The sequence below is a fragment of the Empidonax traillii genome, unplaced genomic scaffold, assembly GCF_003031625.1.
Source record: "Empidonax traillii isolate 1590-97213 ecotype Southwest subspecies unplaced genomic scaffold, ASM303162v1 scaffold156:size1289327, whole genome shotgun sequence".
Taxonomy (NCBI): Eukaryota; Metazoa; Chordata; class Aves; order Passeriformes; family Tyrannidae; genus Empidonax; species Empidonax traillii.
The window spans coordinates 664,014-680,529 of record NW_020955349.1 but is presented as its reverse complement, the minus strand read 5'-3'; the positions used below and the strand labels follow the sequence as shown (position 1 = coordinate 680,529).

Here is a 16,516-nt window from a genome sequence, read left to right as displayed (position 1 = left end):
AATTCTGAAATAAATATTTGCTGCTTCAGGAACTTTATTTGTTTCTAGATTACAGCTCCACCTTTTTGAAAAAAATAAAAAATGTAATTATTTAATCCCTCTTAAACAAATGAAATCCCAACCAGCTTGCTGTTGATGAGAGTATCAGTAACAGGGTGTAAGGGATTGCTTACCAACAGGTTTTTCACACACCAGGCCATCTGCCATTGCAGTGCAGGGATTTGCTTTCAGCCCTGCCACCTCTGCTCTCTCCAGGTAGGCACAGAAGCCGGAGTCATTGGGCTCTCCAGGCAGCCACTGCAGGGTTGTGTTTGTGAAAGGAGACATGTCATCCCAGCCCCAGTAGGAGATGTTGATCTTGCGTAAACCTACCCAAGGTGAAATTTTCTATGAATGAGAATGAAACAAATGAGAGAGAATTATTTCAAGCGCCTTTCGTTTTGTGGTTCCAAAACATTCCAAAGAACAGCTCAACAGCAACAACTTCACGTTTTCAGAACTCATCATGTTCTTATCTCACTTGATCATCACATCCATACAGTCTTAATCTTAATTGTTCTATGCTGCTGAACATCTCCCTCCTTCCCCTCCCCAAAAGACCAACAAAAATTCCACCCACTATATGTTTTCCTTCTACTAAAAGTCTGTGTTCTATTCAAATTCTCATTACTATTATTTGATAGGGGTTAAACGGTCATAATGAAACTGTTTGGTTATTTTCCAGTGGTTACTGTATTGATTACTAATTGCTAAGCCAACATGGATAATAAAATACACGTAAGTTAACAGCAATTCAGAAAAATCAAAGTTCAGGAAAAAAATAGGATATTATTCCATCTTCTAAAGTCTATATTGCTTAGGCAATTCAGAGATGAAAGTGTCACATTTACAACTCCAGTGCCATTAAATACACATTGAATACACTTTTATTATTAAATTACAAGTTAGATAAAATAGTCTAGAAAACATTAAAAGCATTATTTCTTTTAAAAATGTTTACAATGTATCAGTAAAATTACATCGCAAATTCTACTAATTTTTATTATTTCATCTTTATACAATTACCAAGAGGAAAACCAGATTTTAAGGAGTAAAGGCCTTTGTTGTTCCAGGACAAATTGACATAAATTACTTGCCCCCATCACTGTAAAAATCTCAAGACACCAAAATCAAACACATTTCCTCCAGTAATCTCTGTGCTGGCAGTTTTTATTAACCCCAGTTTAAACACAGGGAGGTGAGATACAGAGAGACAATGGGGCTGTGACAGGTATGTGATGGCAGGTAAATACCAGAACGCCCAAACACAGCTGTCTGCACCAGGCAGAGAATAGACATGGTCAGCTCCAAAGCAGATATATCGATCTGATTGTGAATTAGGTTCTCCACTGATTTAACTTACAGGCCAAGGTAAGTAAAACTCTATAACATACCAAAAGGGGACCTGCCACGGTTCAAGATCTATGTGCCATTTCACAAGTGAACCAAGAGCTACTGCCTTTCTCTATCAGAGCGATCTTTCATCTTTGATCTCATATCTTTCTTTGGCCACTCAAGGTTAACCCATGTCTAGAAAAAAAAAAAGTCTTTCAGCACTCTTAATTCTACATTCAGTCAGAGGAATGCTGTGATTTTCTTTCCTCTCTGCCTTCTTAGTCCAAATTGAAACGTTAGGGATTATTAATTTTGCTTCAAAAATACTAGTGTCTAAATATCTTTTTAAAAAAATCAGTAGGTAGGTAATCAGTATTCCTGACCTTCCTAAAATGTACTGGCTATGCTCTCTTCTTCTGTACTATCAGTTCAGATCACGATCAAACAAAATTTGCCACAACAACACTAAGAGAAGAAAAAACTTAAATAAACCAGAAAATTACTAAGAAATGTTCAATTCCATAAGCAGTGATGCACTCTTATGTTGAACAGCAACAAGAACATCCAACAAAATATGCCACTGCCCATTCTTGTGTCTTACTTCTGTATCAACTTCATAACTTCCTTGCTACCCCAGGTGACCAACTTTCCAGGTGTCTGTAAGAGCTCCCATGATCTGGACACCAGAAAGAACATGATGCAAACAGTCAAAGTGCAACCTGGGCATCTGGAAAATGGTGGGTAATACATCTGTTGTCTTATTTGTTGTTTAGTTGCCTAGATTGCTGTCTATGCACATGGTCCACGTGCCTCAAAAAAACCTTGGATATCTATGCGTATCTCCAGACATCTCTCTGTGGAATGCTGTGTGTGCACACCAAGCATGTATAAAAAAATATGTCAGGGTCTTAGGCAGGATAAATTGCTGACAAACACAGACCTAAACCAACCCTACATGCCTACTTTGGGATCAAGGGATTTCAGCTAAGAGAACCTTCAACATATTACTGACTGTTTCAATTGCACTGCCAAATAATTTGGCCTCAGCATCAGCACACAAATAACCAGAGATCCTACTCCAGCTCTGGTGAAAAGCATGTTAGGCCAATAATGAAAACTGACAGTGCAGCAGTGACATTGGAGATAAACTCTTCTGTTTGAGTAAGAGATTGTCTTGGAACCCCTTTAACGATGATGAAGTCCCAGAGAGAATCAGAAAAGCCAAAGAAGCCACAGGAGATAAAAGTAGCATCCCTGAAATGAAAGATTTCTATCCAAGCAACACATACCATAATCATAATCATCTCTTAACAGCTGTACTCTCTGGACAGTTAATAGTCATCATGTCAGGCATCTCAAATTCCATAGGTACCATCTTTGGCTCTTTGCTAGCACAGGACATCATAATACAGACCTGAACACTGATGAGTGTGCTATCAAATACAAGCCATCAAAGCTGTGACCTTGCAGGGTCTCTTATGCTGCTCTGGGCATGCCAAAGACAGATTATCCAAGTAAAGCCTCACAGATGCTCCAGTGATGTGCTAAACATGTATATTTAATTATGTGGCATCAATTCTATGACATGGTGGGCCAGAGGTGAAGACTGCTGGTAACAGCAGAGATTGTGTGTTGATATCAGCAAAGTTTAGCAGAGAAAATCACTGCTGCTCCACTGCACGAAAGCAAACAGGAAAAATCCAGCTGGGAAGAGATAATCCAGCAAGTTCCACATTTGACACCTGAAGCCACCAGGGTTCTGTAGCTATCAAACTAACTTCTCCCAAAAAGAAAAGCATAAATCTACTCTAAATTATCTCTCAGACTGAGGAAAGGTTCAGTCATAATAGCTGAGAGTCTCAAAGTGCTTGAAGCAACTGAAGGACTTCAAAGGTGTTGAATGAGAACGCCAATCCAGCTTCTTCTTGAGGTTTAAGAAATAATGAGAGTCGAACATCATTTTCTTGAACTGTATGGTTGTTTCATTTAATGCCAAATGAATGTGGGAAGCCGATCCCTTTATTTTGATATCTTGCCAAAGATGCTTCTTTGGAAGAGGATCAGACAGGAAGGGAAGGAGATTGCTGGCTCTCTGGACCCAGATTTTGCTGATGCAGGATTCCAGGTCACAGGCCTCTCGAAAAATACTTACTATCAAACCAGGTGGGTGAAAAGTACACTACAAATCAATGCTTCAGAAAAACACTTGCAGACAGAAAATCAGCCCTGAATGTTTCCTTTTTTTTCTTCTCAAGTATATCAGTTTTACTGAAAGTTCAGATGATCCTTACTCAACACGGAAAATTAGGAAGAAAGCTACTCCTCAGAGAGATTGAAGACTTGTTTTTTCTTTCTATCTAGGTACATTTATAAAAATTCCCTTTATACATAATGTACAATTCGTGTTAAAGCAACAACAACCACAATCAAACTTACTCAAAAAAAAAAAAGGTAATAATTAAGGAAAAAAAAAAAAAGGAAGAAAAAGAAAAAGAGGAAAAAGGAAAAACACAGAAGCTAGCAGAGTAAAATTTTACAGCAAAACAAAGCAATGCAATACACAGCAGGTGATCAAATCCATCTTGGGAAAAGTTGTAATGGGCCTTACTAATGTTGCAATGAAGAACATAATCAAATGTACCTTGAGAAATATTTCATAGCCTTATCCCACTACACTAGTTAAAATTCAGAATCATCTCTAGAATACATTTGTCCTCCCATCTATATCTTTCTAGGCTATTTTTTAGAAGCCACAGCCCATCTTGGAAGCTATATATTTGTGTTTGAAATACAGCTAGTCAAAGTTTATCTGTTTTCATAGAACAATCTTTTATAACAATGATAAAAACTTGGCAAAACCCCTTCCTTTAAGGGAGAAATCAACCGTTACGTTAAGAAAGATTTCAGAATTATTTAATTCTGAGAAAAATTGCTGGACAAGGCTTCAATTTCATCTGACGGAGCAAAATTGCAATCATACAATGCATACCAATAGAACATCATTCTGTGTTCTCCTTTACAGCTCTATTGAACTGAACATAAGGCCAGCTTTTAGCCACTGCAGGAATTTGTTAAACTTTGATGACTAATAACTTCAAAAATATGATCTTCTCTTTTTCTGAATTGCATAATCGTAATTTTCTTTTAAACAGTAATTATGGAACTATGCTAGAAAGGAAATACGTGTAATCATAACTAGAGAGCTGATACTTCATGTTAAATCTACTGTTTACTCAGAGAATTTAAATCAGATTAAGTTGCCTTGAGATCTATAGTGAATAGAATCATTTGTAGCCATGACACATTTTTTTCAGGTACTTCTGCTGCTTCAGCACTGATCTAATGAGAGCTGAATAATTTGCAAATGAGTGAAGTGAGCAAGGCTACCTTTACTGAATAGCCAATTACCACTGAGGCTCAAAAACATCCTCTGTTTCTTAATTATGCAAATTGCTTAGGAATAACATCTCTCTTTCAAAATTTTATCTCCACCTTTACCTAAATTCCTTTTATTTTGGACCTTAAAATGCCCTGGAAGCGTAGGACACAATTCTGTCTCATTTTCTATTATGTGCCTCACAACACCTTATCAACACAACAAACTTATCACGAATTTTTCAAACTCCTTGATTCCCAATTACACAGTTATTCGAGGATGAAACACAAAATTAAACTTTGTTAAAACACAGGGGCCTCTTGATACTGATATTTCCACAAAATTCACAGGCTGGAGAAGGGCTTGCAGTTAATTTGCCTCTTTTGTGCATCATTATGAACAAAAACCCTGCTTACTGCAAACAGCAACTACAGAAAGAGAAACCCTTCATCCCACAGACAGTCACACTGCTTGGTTTCCATTCTTGAACTCTGCATCCATTCTGACCATGCTAAATAATGTCATGTTTCATATTTTGTAAATATTTACCCAGTGAATGACATATTTTAGGCAGTGGGAGCAAATTTCCTGATTTTTAAGGGTTTCAGTATCCATTAGACACATATGATGAAATCTAGATGCAATCAGTAGTAGGTGGTCATGCATTAGGTCATGAGAACACTTAATTCTCCTACTCTTCTTAAAACATTCTGTAGTGCCATTGGTTAAAAACAAAAAGGACAATCTGGCAAACTGAAAAAATAGAACTTCCCAATTCCATCTACAAAGATTATAACTAGTATTCCAGGGGGGTTTTGGGTTCTTCTTTATAGGGGACATTTTTTTTTTTAAATTTTAGTTCTCAGGCATCCAAAATGAGTTGAGCTTCACTTCCTGAATGTAGGAAGGCAGTTAAACCAGAGGTGAGCCAATGGACACTCAATGTAATGACTCTAATCTGGAGAAAAAGTGCTGAAATAATTAATTAGACTTCCAAAACCACAACAGGAAAGTGGGACTGCTAGAAATTGTAATAAGGAGAGTAATTCAGAAAAAAAAAAGAAAAAAAGAAAAAAGTAGATGTCAGCTTGACCACAACCACACATAGAATAAAACCATGAAAATACAGCCCTCTGAGAATACTTTGAACTAACAAGGAATAACATTGCTAGGCAAAGCTCACTAATTAACTGCAACCTGAACTCCAGTGTAATTTATAAAAAGATGCTTGGCCTTGTGAGCAGTGAGTCAAAGGAAAAATTGCAAACAGTTTACATAATGAAAGGCATTGTGTAAAACTGTTCTCTTCTTTGTTTATGCTTACTACACCAAAACAGAATCTTCTCAGAATTTATTGCATGCTAACAAGAAAATTATTATTTTTAGTTAAATCCCACAGTTGCAAGCAAACTCCCAAGGGAGCTAATTGCACTTTTAAATGAATATACAACATTTGAATATTAGCAGGAACAGTTAATTAACCTCATACTGCTGTTTAATCTACTTTGCAGAAAACTTCAAATCTTCCCTTTCATAACATTTTGCTTACTAGGTCAAAAAATGTATATAATAAAAAAATATCAAGTGTCATTTTGCTTTAGTGTGGTAATCTGCAGTCTATCTACTATGTTTACTTTGGCATTCTCTTAAAGAATTTAATTTATTTTTAATTAAAAACACAAACTAGACTTTAAAACTACCAGTGGTAGTTTCAGAATACATCTGCAAAATCAACAGTGTTTGGACTTCATACCACAAAGATCTTTGTCTTTTCTCCTTCTTTAGTACCAGAATAACCTTCTCCTTACCCTTTAAAAAGAGGTAACTTATGGATTTCCAGTTTAGTACAGGGATTAGGAGAAATTATTTACACACAGTGAAGTCTGGGTAGGGTGTAGAGACAAATGGCAGCCTCCTCCCACTGAATCTTTCCAAAGCATCAAGTATTATTCTAAATATGATAAAGAAATGTCCTAAATTTGTGCCAGAACAAGGACTTTGTGTATTAGGAAACAATCTACAAAGTCACACAATGTTTCTGTGAACAATAAAGAACTCTCAAGTCTTTCCAGGCTGTAGTATTTACTATTTTAACAGTTTGTTAAATACACAACAGTTGTTTTTTATTTTCTCAATATAAGAATACCAAGTAACACAGATTCAAAATCAGAATCATATTCTTATTTCCAAATGCTGCTCTGACAAATCCATGCATCCTGAAAACTTGTGAAACCTTTCTTTTTTCAGGCTAAAAGTTTCAAAGCCTTTGATATTAACCACACAGGTCAAACTCCACCACAGATCAAAGAGATTAAAGACACGATGTTCACCTTACAGCTGCTCTGACTACATTTGTGAGCTCCACACCACCACCACCTGTTCCAGAAATAAGACATCTAAAATGAAATCTCACTCCTTAAATCATTATGATTGCAGTTTGAGAGGAAAAGGCAGACAAAAGAAGATCAAGAAGTTGCAGAGAGCCTCTGTCACACCTGATAACACCTTTAGGCCGTCACACACTGAACAAATGCAACTGGATGGACAGATACGAATGAAAGGAATCGGGTTCTTTTTCCTGACTGCCACTATAAACACCAGGATAAGTCATGGTAGCATTTCATTAGAGATTCTGATAGCTAAATGATTGTTTAACCCAAGATATACTTCTAAAGTGTATACATTTCTCTACAATTGCTTAAACTGTATTTGAGGTATCTCAAATTTACATCACCACACTGGCTCAGGACATACTTCATTTAAATAAAGATATGCTCAGCAGGATGTCACCTTGTAGCAATTCTAAGCTTTGAAATGTAAGAAAAATCTTGCTTTCAAACAATAAAAAAACCCAAACAACTATTTCTCATCTACACCTCAAGCCAGCCAGGTAATATCAGTCATATCAATACTCTATCACAGATTATATTTGAAGGCCCCCCCTGTGCAGTATTTTAATAGGAATTTGGGGATAAAAAAGACAAAAAAAAAAAAAAAAGGCATCAAACTAAATAATTCCAGCAATCATGTTGCCAATATGGTTTTGTTCTTTTGGTCTCAGTGATTTTTTCAACATTAACTTGTATCAAAGAGTGGACGGACAGGATGTGTTTCAAGGCTGCACTAAGTACAATATCAGGGAAGAACTTCTGACACAGAATTACTGATCTTTGTCTCTCTCCTTCATTAACAAATAATAAAAAATACATACTTTTCCACTAAAAAAATTTGCTCCAGAAAAACCTCAAGTACTTAATCAATGTTTGTATCTCCTTTTTAAAATGGAATGTTAAAAATGATAATTAGAGAATATTTTGTTTCACAATATATGTCCCTAAACCTTTGCTTGAAGATTCAGTAAGACAATCCTTGTTATTTCCTTCATATGCTTCTCAATTCATCTGCAGCATAACAACTTTGTAAATCACATACTAGTTTGATACAAGCTTTAATTATTGTTCACAATTATCTCTCATTTTCCTGTAACTGTAAAATCCTAAGCTACTTGAAAATTTGATATAGACAAAGAAACACTACATCTTTCACAAAACAAAATACACACTTCTAAAAATGCCCTTTGCTAAAAAGAACTGATTTGCTTATAATGGAATCTTACTCTCCTAAGACATCTCATCTGAGAGTACACTGTTTGACATTTTTGAGCATACTTATATTTCATATACTTGCACCAATTATGTTTAAAACCAGCAATAAGAATTTGAATAATAAACTGCTCAAACACTGAACCTGACCACCCAGGAACAGGTAATTAATCTTGTCTTCTCTTGTCCCACAGTTAACAAAAATTAATGTGGATCACTTTTCCGGGGAATATTCTGAGGGTAGCTTACTGTATTTGCCAGAGGCATGGAAGAGTTTTCAGCCCTCTCTCTCCATCACCTTTATCAGAGAAAGCTAATTAGCTCCTGCTAATTAGAGAGAATTTCTCCATGTTTCACATACTAGCACAGCTTCTCTGTGACCCTTTGATCCCAAATGCCAGCCATGTAGGAAGTTGGGCTCTTCTGGAGAAGTTTCCATCTTTAGTACCTCATTGTCCTCGACCGCTTGCAGCCCAGCTATTCACCACGCAAAAACAATCCTTCGAGAAGTTTTACAGGTACTAGTGTGAAAAGTCAGATTTTCTCTGTTAGTGAAGAGAATTTTGATCCTCCTGTCATACTGTATTAAGGGCTGAGATCTCTGAGAATTCATGGTAAAGCCTCAGCAGGCAACTAAGTAGCACTCAGCCACTTGCTGACCTGTCCCCAGCTTCGTCACGGAGGAGAATCGGAAAGAAAAGGTAAGTCTTGTGGGTTAAGACCTGTTTAGTCATTGAAACAAAATATTTTTATTATAATAATAGAAATGAAAATGAGAGAGGAATAAAGCCCAAGTGGAACACCTCCTGAGTTCACCCATGGGTATGTTGTAAGGGGCAGTGTCAAAAGCCTTGCTGGAGACCAGGTAGACAAAATCCACTGCTCTCCCCTCATCCATCGAGGTCACTGTTTCATCCTACAAGGCAATCAGGTTTCTCAGCCATGATTTACCTTTAGTGAATCCATGTTGGCTACTTCTGATCACCTCCTTGTCACCCACGTGGATACTGATGGCCTCCAGAATGAAGAGCTCCATCACCTTTCCAGGGATTAAGGTGAGATTGACTGACTGGTAGTTCCCTGGGTCCTCTTTCTTGCCCTTTTTAAAGACCAGGGTGATATTTGCTTTTTCCCAGTCCTCAAGCACCTCTCCTGATCAGCATTATTCTTGTGCTAAATCCAACACACAGCTCTGTACCAGCCACCAAAAAGAAAATTAACTCAATCACAGCTGAAACCAGGGCACCAAAGTGATCCACTCATTCTCTTGAGCAAATATTCTGTCACAGGTAAGCAGTACATTTTAACATTTAAATCAGGTAAGGAGAAACACTTGGGAACTGCTGCATCATCAGCTTTAAACATGAGATTTGCTTAATACCTACACATCACTGATACCAGTCTTCAACACCACGTTACATTTCTTTGGAGGCAAAAACTTCCCTGTCTTTGGACAAAAGCCTAAAACAGATTTCTCCAAGCAAATTTATTTCACATGAGCATCAATTAGTTACTCAGGTTACCTGAAGTGTATACTTCTGTATTTCATCCAGAACAAACTCCACTTCTTTCGAGGTTGTTAATGAGGCAAGATTTCCACTTAAATTGTAGCAATACAGCTTAGCATTGTCGTAGCTTTCCCGGCTAGAATTTATGTGCAGGCAGGCATCTCCAATATGGCTCCATCTCTCTCCACACAGATGAGCTGGTGCAAAAAGCATATGATTAAAGCTGATCCGAAAAAAACTGTTAAAAAACCCAAGGGTGTCTGAATTTTAACTTCCTGACATCGTAAATCAAAACACATCCCACACTCAGTTTTCCTTTTCATGTCACCTAAGTTCTGAAATACTAAGTAGCATCACAAATATTAGTGTATTTTTATGGAAAGAAACTTAAAATTGGGTTTTTTATGTTTTTAAAAGATATATGCTAAGTTTCAGCATAACAATAATCTTTTGCCAATATTTCTTCCCTGCTCAGAATTAAACACAATATTAAGATTAGAATATGTACATAATTAATAGTGTTTTAACCCATCCCTTTACTTCAGTTTTATGTAGAATTAAGAGATCTACTTTACCCTACCTTTATCATCCTATCTCTGCATTTATATTTGCCTAGACACAAATGCAGTTAGAATGATTGGAAATTCTGATAACATATTGAGAACATTTCCTCTTCAACATTTTACAGTTTGATTCACACTCAGGTAACTATTAAAAGATAAGTAAGTAATTTGGAGCAACTGTTATAGTCAGTCTTGACAAAGAATGCACAAATTCTGTTTTAAACTGCACAGAATAAACTGATTCAAATTATTTAATGAATAATCTCTGTGGAAAAAAATGTGTTCATTAATTTCATCTGGCCATAAAGATCAAATGGAAAAGGTTCTGGCATCTAACTGCATACACATAGTTATGAATATAAATTACAGAATAAATATTATTTCAGAATGTTAACAGCCACCTTCTGAGAATATTTCATATTAGCATTTTAATATTCACTGCTTTCATAGTAGTACCAACATTAGACAATCAAGAACCCAGATCTTGGGCCCTATCTGCAGAGGAGAATTGAAGTATAATTGAATTACAATTTATACAGTAAAACCAGCTAGCAAAAGTAACAGTGTCAGCAGCCCACAGCCCTTACCAGGTAGTGCCTGGCACTCCTGCTGCCTCTGGTCCCACTGGCAGTTCAGGTGCAGGGAGCAGCTCTTGCAGCTGGTCAGTTTGTTGCAGATCTGTTCATTCCTCACGTGACATTTGGTGTAGTTTTTAACCGACTATAAAAATAAAAGGGACAGAAACAGCACCTCAAGCACATGTCAAACTATTAAAAAAGAGAGAAGTCAAAACTGAAATACAGAGCAGGTGGATCCTTCCCAGAAAATCGTGGCCACCTAAAAGCCAGGCTGAATTTAAGCTCTTTGTGCAGATTCCTTTAGCAGTTGCTGAAAGTAAGAAATTTATCTCTAGAGCACAAATCACCCCACCTGCTCTACACAACTACGAGTGTAGTTTGAAGTACTCTGAAGAGGTCAATTCCCAGTACAGAGACCAGGAAGAGCTTAAACAACTAAACTAAATCTCTGTTCTTTGGTAATTAAGGATTACACTCTCACTAAATTATTCCATCTTGTGCAGGTTACAGCAAGCATAACAGTCAAACAGAACTTTAAAAGCGGCATAAGGTACAAAATAATTACATATCATTCATCCAAAGTGCAAGAATATGCTCTACACATGACATGAAACCAGGGATAACATTATATTTTGGTTACCTCAGTATACAAGAAAGGCAGTAACACTGAAGGAATTATTGTTTGGGGGGCTTTTGGTGGGTTTGGTGGTTGTTTTTTTTTTTTTTTTCCTCTTTTTTTCCTGAAAACTGAAGTCTCCCTTTCCAAGTTAGGCATTTTGGATACAAATCTTTCTTCCCTGTGCATAGTACTTTTAATTAAGGCATAATATTGATATTGTACTTAATGAACAGCCCTAAATCCTCAGCCAGTGCATCAGCTCATCCATAAGGCTGTCTCTACCAGCCTAATTTCACAGCAATAATTAGAAGTAAGTCCTAATGCAAGACAGGTTTACACTCACAGAACCACAGAGTGGTCGAGATTAGAAGGGACCTCTGGAGGTGCTTCTTGTCAAACTCTCACAATTCTTGTCTCTCTCTAATAACAAAAGATTGAATTAATACATAGCAGCAAAAATGGATTGCACTTGGGTAGTAAGTGCATGATTTACTGAAAATTTTGGGTGCTTTCCATTCTAATAGTCTCCTGGAGTATGATTAAACAACATATAAAGGGACATTGTGACAATAAGCTACACAGTTACTGGTACTGGAATATGGACACTGATAGGCAAGGGGGGAGACAAGAACTCTCCTTTTATTTTTATTTTTTTTTCAAAGTCCTGAAATAATGCAATTGTTACAATGAATTCTCAATCTCACACAGAACCAGCTTCATTCCTGGGGAAGAACATTGCTGTTTAGGGACTTTATTGTATTTTAATTTTTTCGCCTTTGTTGGATCAGATGCTTATTATAAAAGGTACTCACTATTTTTCTGTCCTAGAAAAATGGCTACTGTGAGGCAAAAAGAACCAGAGAAGCAGTTCTAGGTAGAAGGTATCTACACCACAGAATGAAACAGAGCCAGAGGCAATGCCATCAAGTAACAGAATGTCTGTCTAGGCCAGTAAATGCATACAGACAGTAAAGCACAAAAAAACCTTTGATACAACCCCCCATTCAGCTCCACTCCATCATGAAGCACACTCACAGGACTGCCTGAGAGATGCTCTGAAGTGAATTTTAGGGCATAAGTAACCATCATCTGCTCACCTACAATATCTCAACTAATACTCACTTTTAACACTTCATGTTGACATACCCTTAACATTCAGATTTTTTTAAAAATTATATACTCTTCAGTGGTGTTACACACAGATTACAATTTTTCAACTAAACCAAGATACTTGTTCTACTGCTTTCTAATCATGAAGCTTGTTGTGTGCTGGTTATTTAATGTTTAAAATAAAATTCAAAGTACCAGTGACTATTCTATAAAAATGTTCTTTGTTGTATTCCCTTATTCCCAGCACTTATTTCCCTTAAATCCAATTTAAACACTGCTTGCCTGAACAATCTCATTAGTTCAATGTAGAAGTGAATCCAATAGGTAATTCATATTAACACAATATTAAGGTTATAACTTAAGCTACCAAACCCAATGAAATTCAAAAAGATGACAGCCCATCTGTTACAGAAGTGCTATATTGCTGTAGGATATTTGTAATGTTTAAACACCAAAATGAGTAAATCATGTTATGTACAAAGCTTCCCTCTTATGTCTGATTTACTTAGATGTTTTAAGTACTGACCCTGATATGGTGATATTTAGACAGACTTATGGACTGCAGTGATTTCCTGAATATTTACTGTAGAATGAAAACACCAAAGGAGTTTATCTTAGAATTTCAGAAATTGCTATTCAATTGCGTACCTCTTTCCTCCTCCTGGACTTTTCAGGTTAACAGTATAAGCTTGTCTAGTTTGTCTAGTCCAACTGTAAATTATTAACTTGTACATTTGTACTGTTTCCCTGAAACTACTCCCAAAACTTGCTGCTGGGTACTCCTTAGTAATAAATTTTCCTTTTTTTCCTCCAAGATAAATTTGATTCTATTCATATTTCCTTCTACTACTTTATACATTTCCTCTTGACTATTCTTTGAATTCCTCGAATGTAGGCAGATTGCTGTAATTATTATTATTTGCATTAGTGTATCACCCAAGGACTCCCATCATTGAAAGAGGGCAATAACTGTCTGGAAGCGATGCAAGTATTGCAAAAAGAAAATTATTCTCATCTTTAAGGCACTGTATAAAAATATTTAACACTGTAGGACTATAGTTCTCTTTGAAGCATCCTCTAGGATCTCATATCCCTTAGGAGAATGTTCTTCATCATACCCTCCCTGGGTTCAACAGTGTTTAGTTTATGTTGCCACACTCAGATGTACAATACTTTAAAATCACATACCAATTTGTGTTGTATTTAGGGAACTGACACCACCTGGGGCACAGGTTAAGGAAGGCTGGCAAGCAAAAAAGCATTCCTGTGCTTTCAGGATTTCAATGCAATCACAATTCTCAAATGGGCCTACATATGCCTGAAAAAACCAGAACAGTTTTATGGCCAGAATGTGGACTTAATATACTGCTATCCTTAAAAAAAACTACTCAATATATTGGGGCTCTCTGCCACTTTATCAACTACTATTTGGTTCCATTTCTGAAGAGGGAAAAAAAAAAAACAAAACCAAAAGGATAAAAAAAATTTATTACTGTAAAATTCAAGCTCCCTCTGGTCCTCCTAAGTAAAGGAAACTTTGTATTTTGTTGCAATTGGTCAGCCCTCTTCAGTCATTTCCCATTTCATTTGTCATAAGATATAAAAAGATTTTGCTATCATGGGGCAGCTCCTCCCTGAGGAGCAGTCCAATTCTTTGTTTACTTTTCCACGCTACTACCTCCAGAAAAATGACACCTTGTAAAGGTGTAGCAATCTAAAATGAAATTAATCTCTCCCCAAAGCCTTTTCTTTTTTTCTTTTTTTTTTTTTTTTTTTTGGTAAAGAGTTTTGAGAATATTTCCATTGTAAATTATAAATATAGTCAAGTTTCTGCACAAGATGATCATTAAGGGAGTATCATTCTCACAAGATGCAAGATAAAGCTTTTGAAGTGAATACAGTTTCATAAACTCATTAAACAGATCCTGATCTGGAGATTTTCATCTATCAAGAAATAGGTAAAATACTTCAGAACTACCAAGGACCAGGAAGACACTTAGGATATTACAGAGTACAAATGCAAGTTCAAAATGCAAAATCAATGTAACAGACTTAAGGACAGTGAACTGCTTGCAAAAGTCAGTATAATATACTCCACAAAAATCAGAAGTATATCACAAACAGGACACAGAAATTTTGGGGGGAAAAAAAAAAAGAAGGAAGGAAGATGTAAGACAAGGAATCTAGGGAAAAAAAGCAGATATGAGCATGACAGAAAGCTGTTTCTCCCAATTTTAGAAGACAGAGTGATGCATAGTGCTTAGAGGGACATGTACACAGAATCTTTGGTTTTACAAGTCTATCAAAATATTTCTCTTTGAATTTCCATTCTTGATGTAGACAGGCAACGAGGGGGAGAAAAAGAGCAAGTACATTGATCATAATTTCCTTCTTTGTGACAAAGCCTTACACAACATTCTGTGTTTTAAAGCTGAAAATGGCCCTGGGTTAGATGCAAGAGGCTCTGTGAAAGAGCTTGAAAGAGGAATCTATAAAGATATTTCAGGAAGTCTGTACTAGCAAGAGACAGAATTATAGTTGCTCTATGGCAAACAAGTATCTGTATTTGCACATTTTTGGAAAAAAAGGGAGAAAAGGTAATCTTCCCTTTTTTAGCTCCATCAGTCTCAAAGATAACAATTAAATAACTTTTTGTTCTTGTTTTATGTATAATAACTACATTTTATTACCGAATAACTTCAGTGTACTATGTAAAGCTACTGTAAGCAGTTTGGTGTAACTTCTCAGGGCAACCCTCAAAATCCTTGTTACAACAGACAAAACCCTCTAATTAATAGTCAAAACCAGCCAACAAGGCACTACTGCTAGGTTGCTCTCCAACCTACTCACTTGTGAAATTTCAGTACCATCTTAAACCACTCTTTTTCTTTAACTAAACTATTTCCCAGTGGGGCAACCCCTCAACATTTGCATCAGACATGATGGGGCTAATTAAAAACATCGCATGCAGAAGTATCCCAGTATTCTCTGAGTTTTACTGAGACAGAAACAAACCAGCTTTCCAGTGCTGAAATGAGTCAGACCTCCAGAATGACCTGGACTTGCATCAGATACATCAGATATGAGTATGATACATACCTTGATGATCCATGAGTGTGTGCAGGACCAGAGTGTCCTGTTAACGTGCTGACTCACGTCAGATGGTGACTACAGGCAGGTATCTGTGCATCATCAGTGCATTAGCGCTGCTTATGAAGTCCATCCATCCAAATAGAATTATTTCAGGGAAATTGTCACATTTTACAGGCCCTCCAATCAGCAGAGCAATCGCTCCTTTGCAAATATCTGTGACCATGAGGCCAAACCAAATGGGTTGACAGCGTATCTTTAGTATACTGGCCAGTTTCTGCTGCAAAAGCAGCAGATTCTAAAATGTTACTGTCTGTCTCATCTGGAGTTCTATGATCTAAGTCATAAATCAGCTGTACAGCTGCAAAAATGGGGCTTTCTCCTTGTGATATTTCTGAGTCTACAGCTTGTTATCCCATATTATCACAGTGCTGTCACAACATTTTCATTTCATGGGCCTAGTGCAGAAGTAGCAGCCTATGAAAACGGATAATCAGCCTGATCCATTCTCATTCTTCACGTGGAGCTGTTCTGTGGATGCTATTTTGGTGGGGTTTTATAGAAGACGCAAAATCCTTCCTCCATCATCTCATGGCCAATAGACTAATTTTGCAACAACCACCTTCAATTTATGATGGCACCTCTTTTAAGAAATCATTTTGATTTCTTCAGTAACTGCACTAACAGCCTTTGCTA

At 36.7% G+C, this 16,516-nt stretch overlaps 1 protein-coding gene across 6 annotated transcripts in view; it reads right to left on the bottom strand.

The window, feature by feature from the left end:
• The window catches only part of ATRNL1 (attractin like 1), a 522,221-nt gene that overhangs the window by 348,922 nt on the left and 156,783 nt on the right, over positions 1 to 16,516 (bottom strand). For all 6 annotated transcript variants that reach the window (XM_027884890.1, XM_027884885.1, XM_027884886.1 and 3 more), the window contains exons 14-16: positions 11,011 to 11,143; positions 9,876 to 10,057; positions 174 to 387 (exon numbers count right to left, since the gene is read on the bottom strand). In XM_027884890.1, coding sequence (XP_027740691.1) covers positions 174 to 387; positions 9,876 to 10,057; positions 11,011 to 11,143 — 529 coding nt within the window. The remainder of the gene's footprint in view (positions 1 to 173; positions 388 to 9,875; positions 10,058 to 11,010; positions 11,144 to 16,516) is intronic.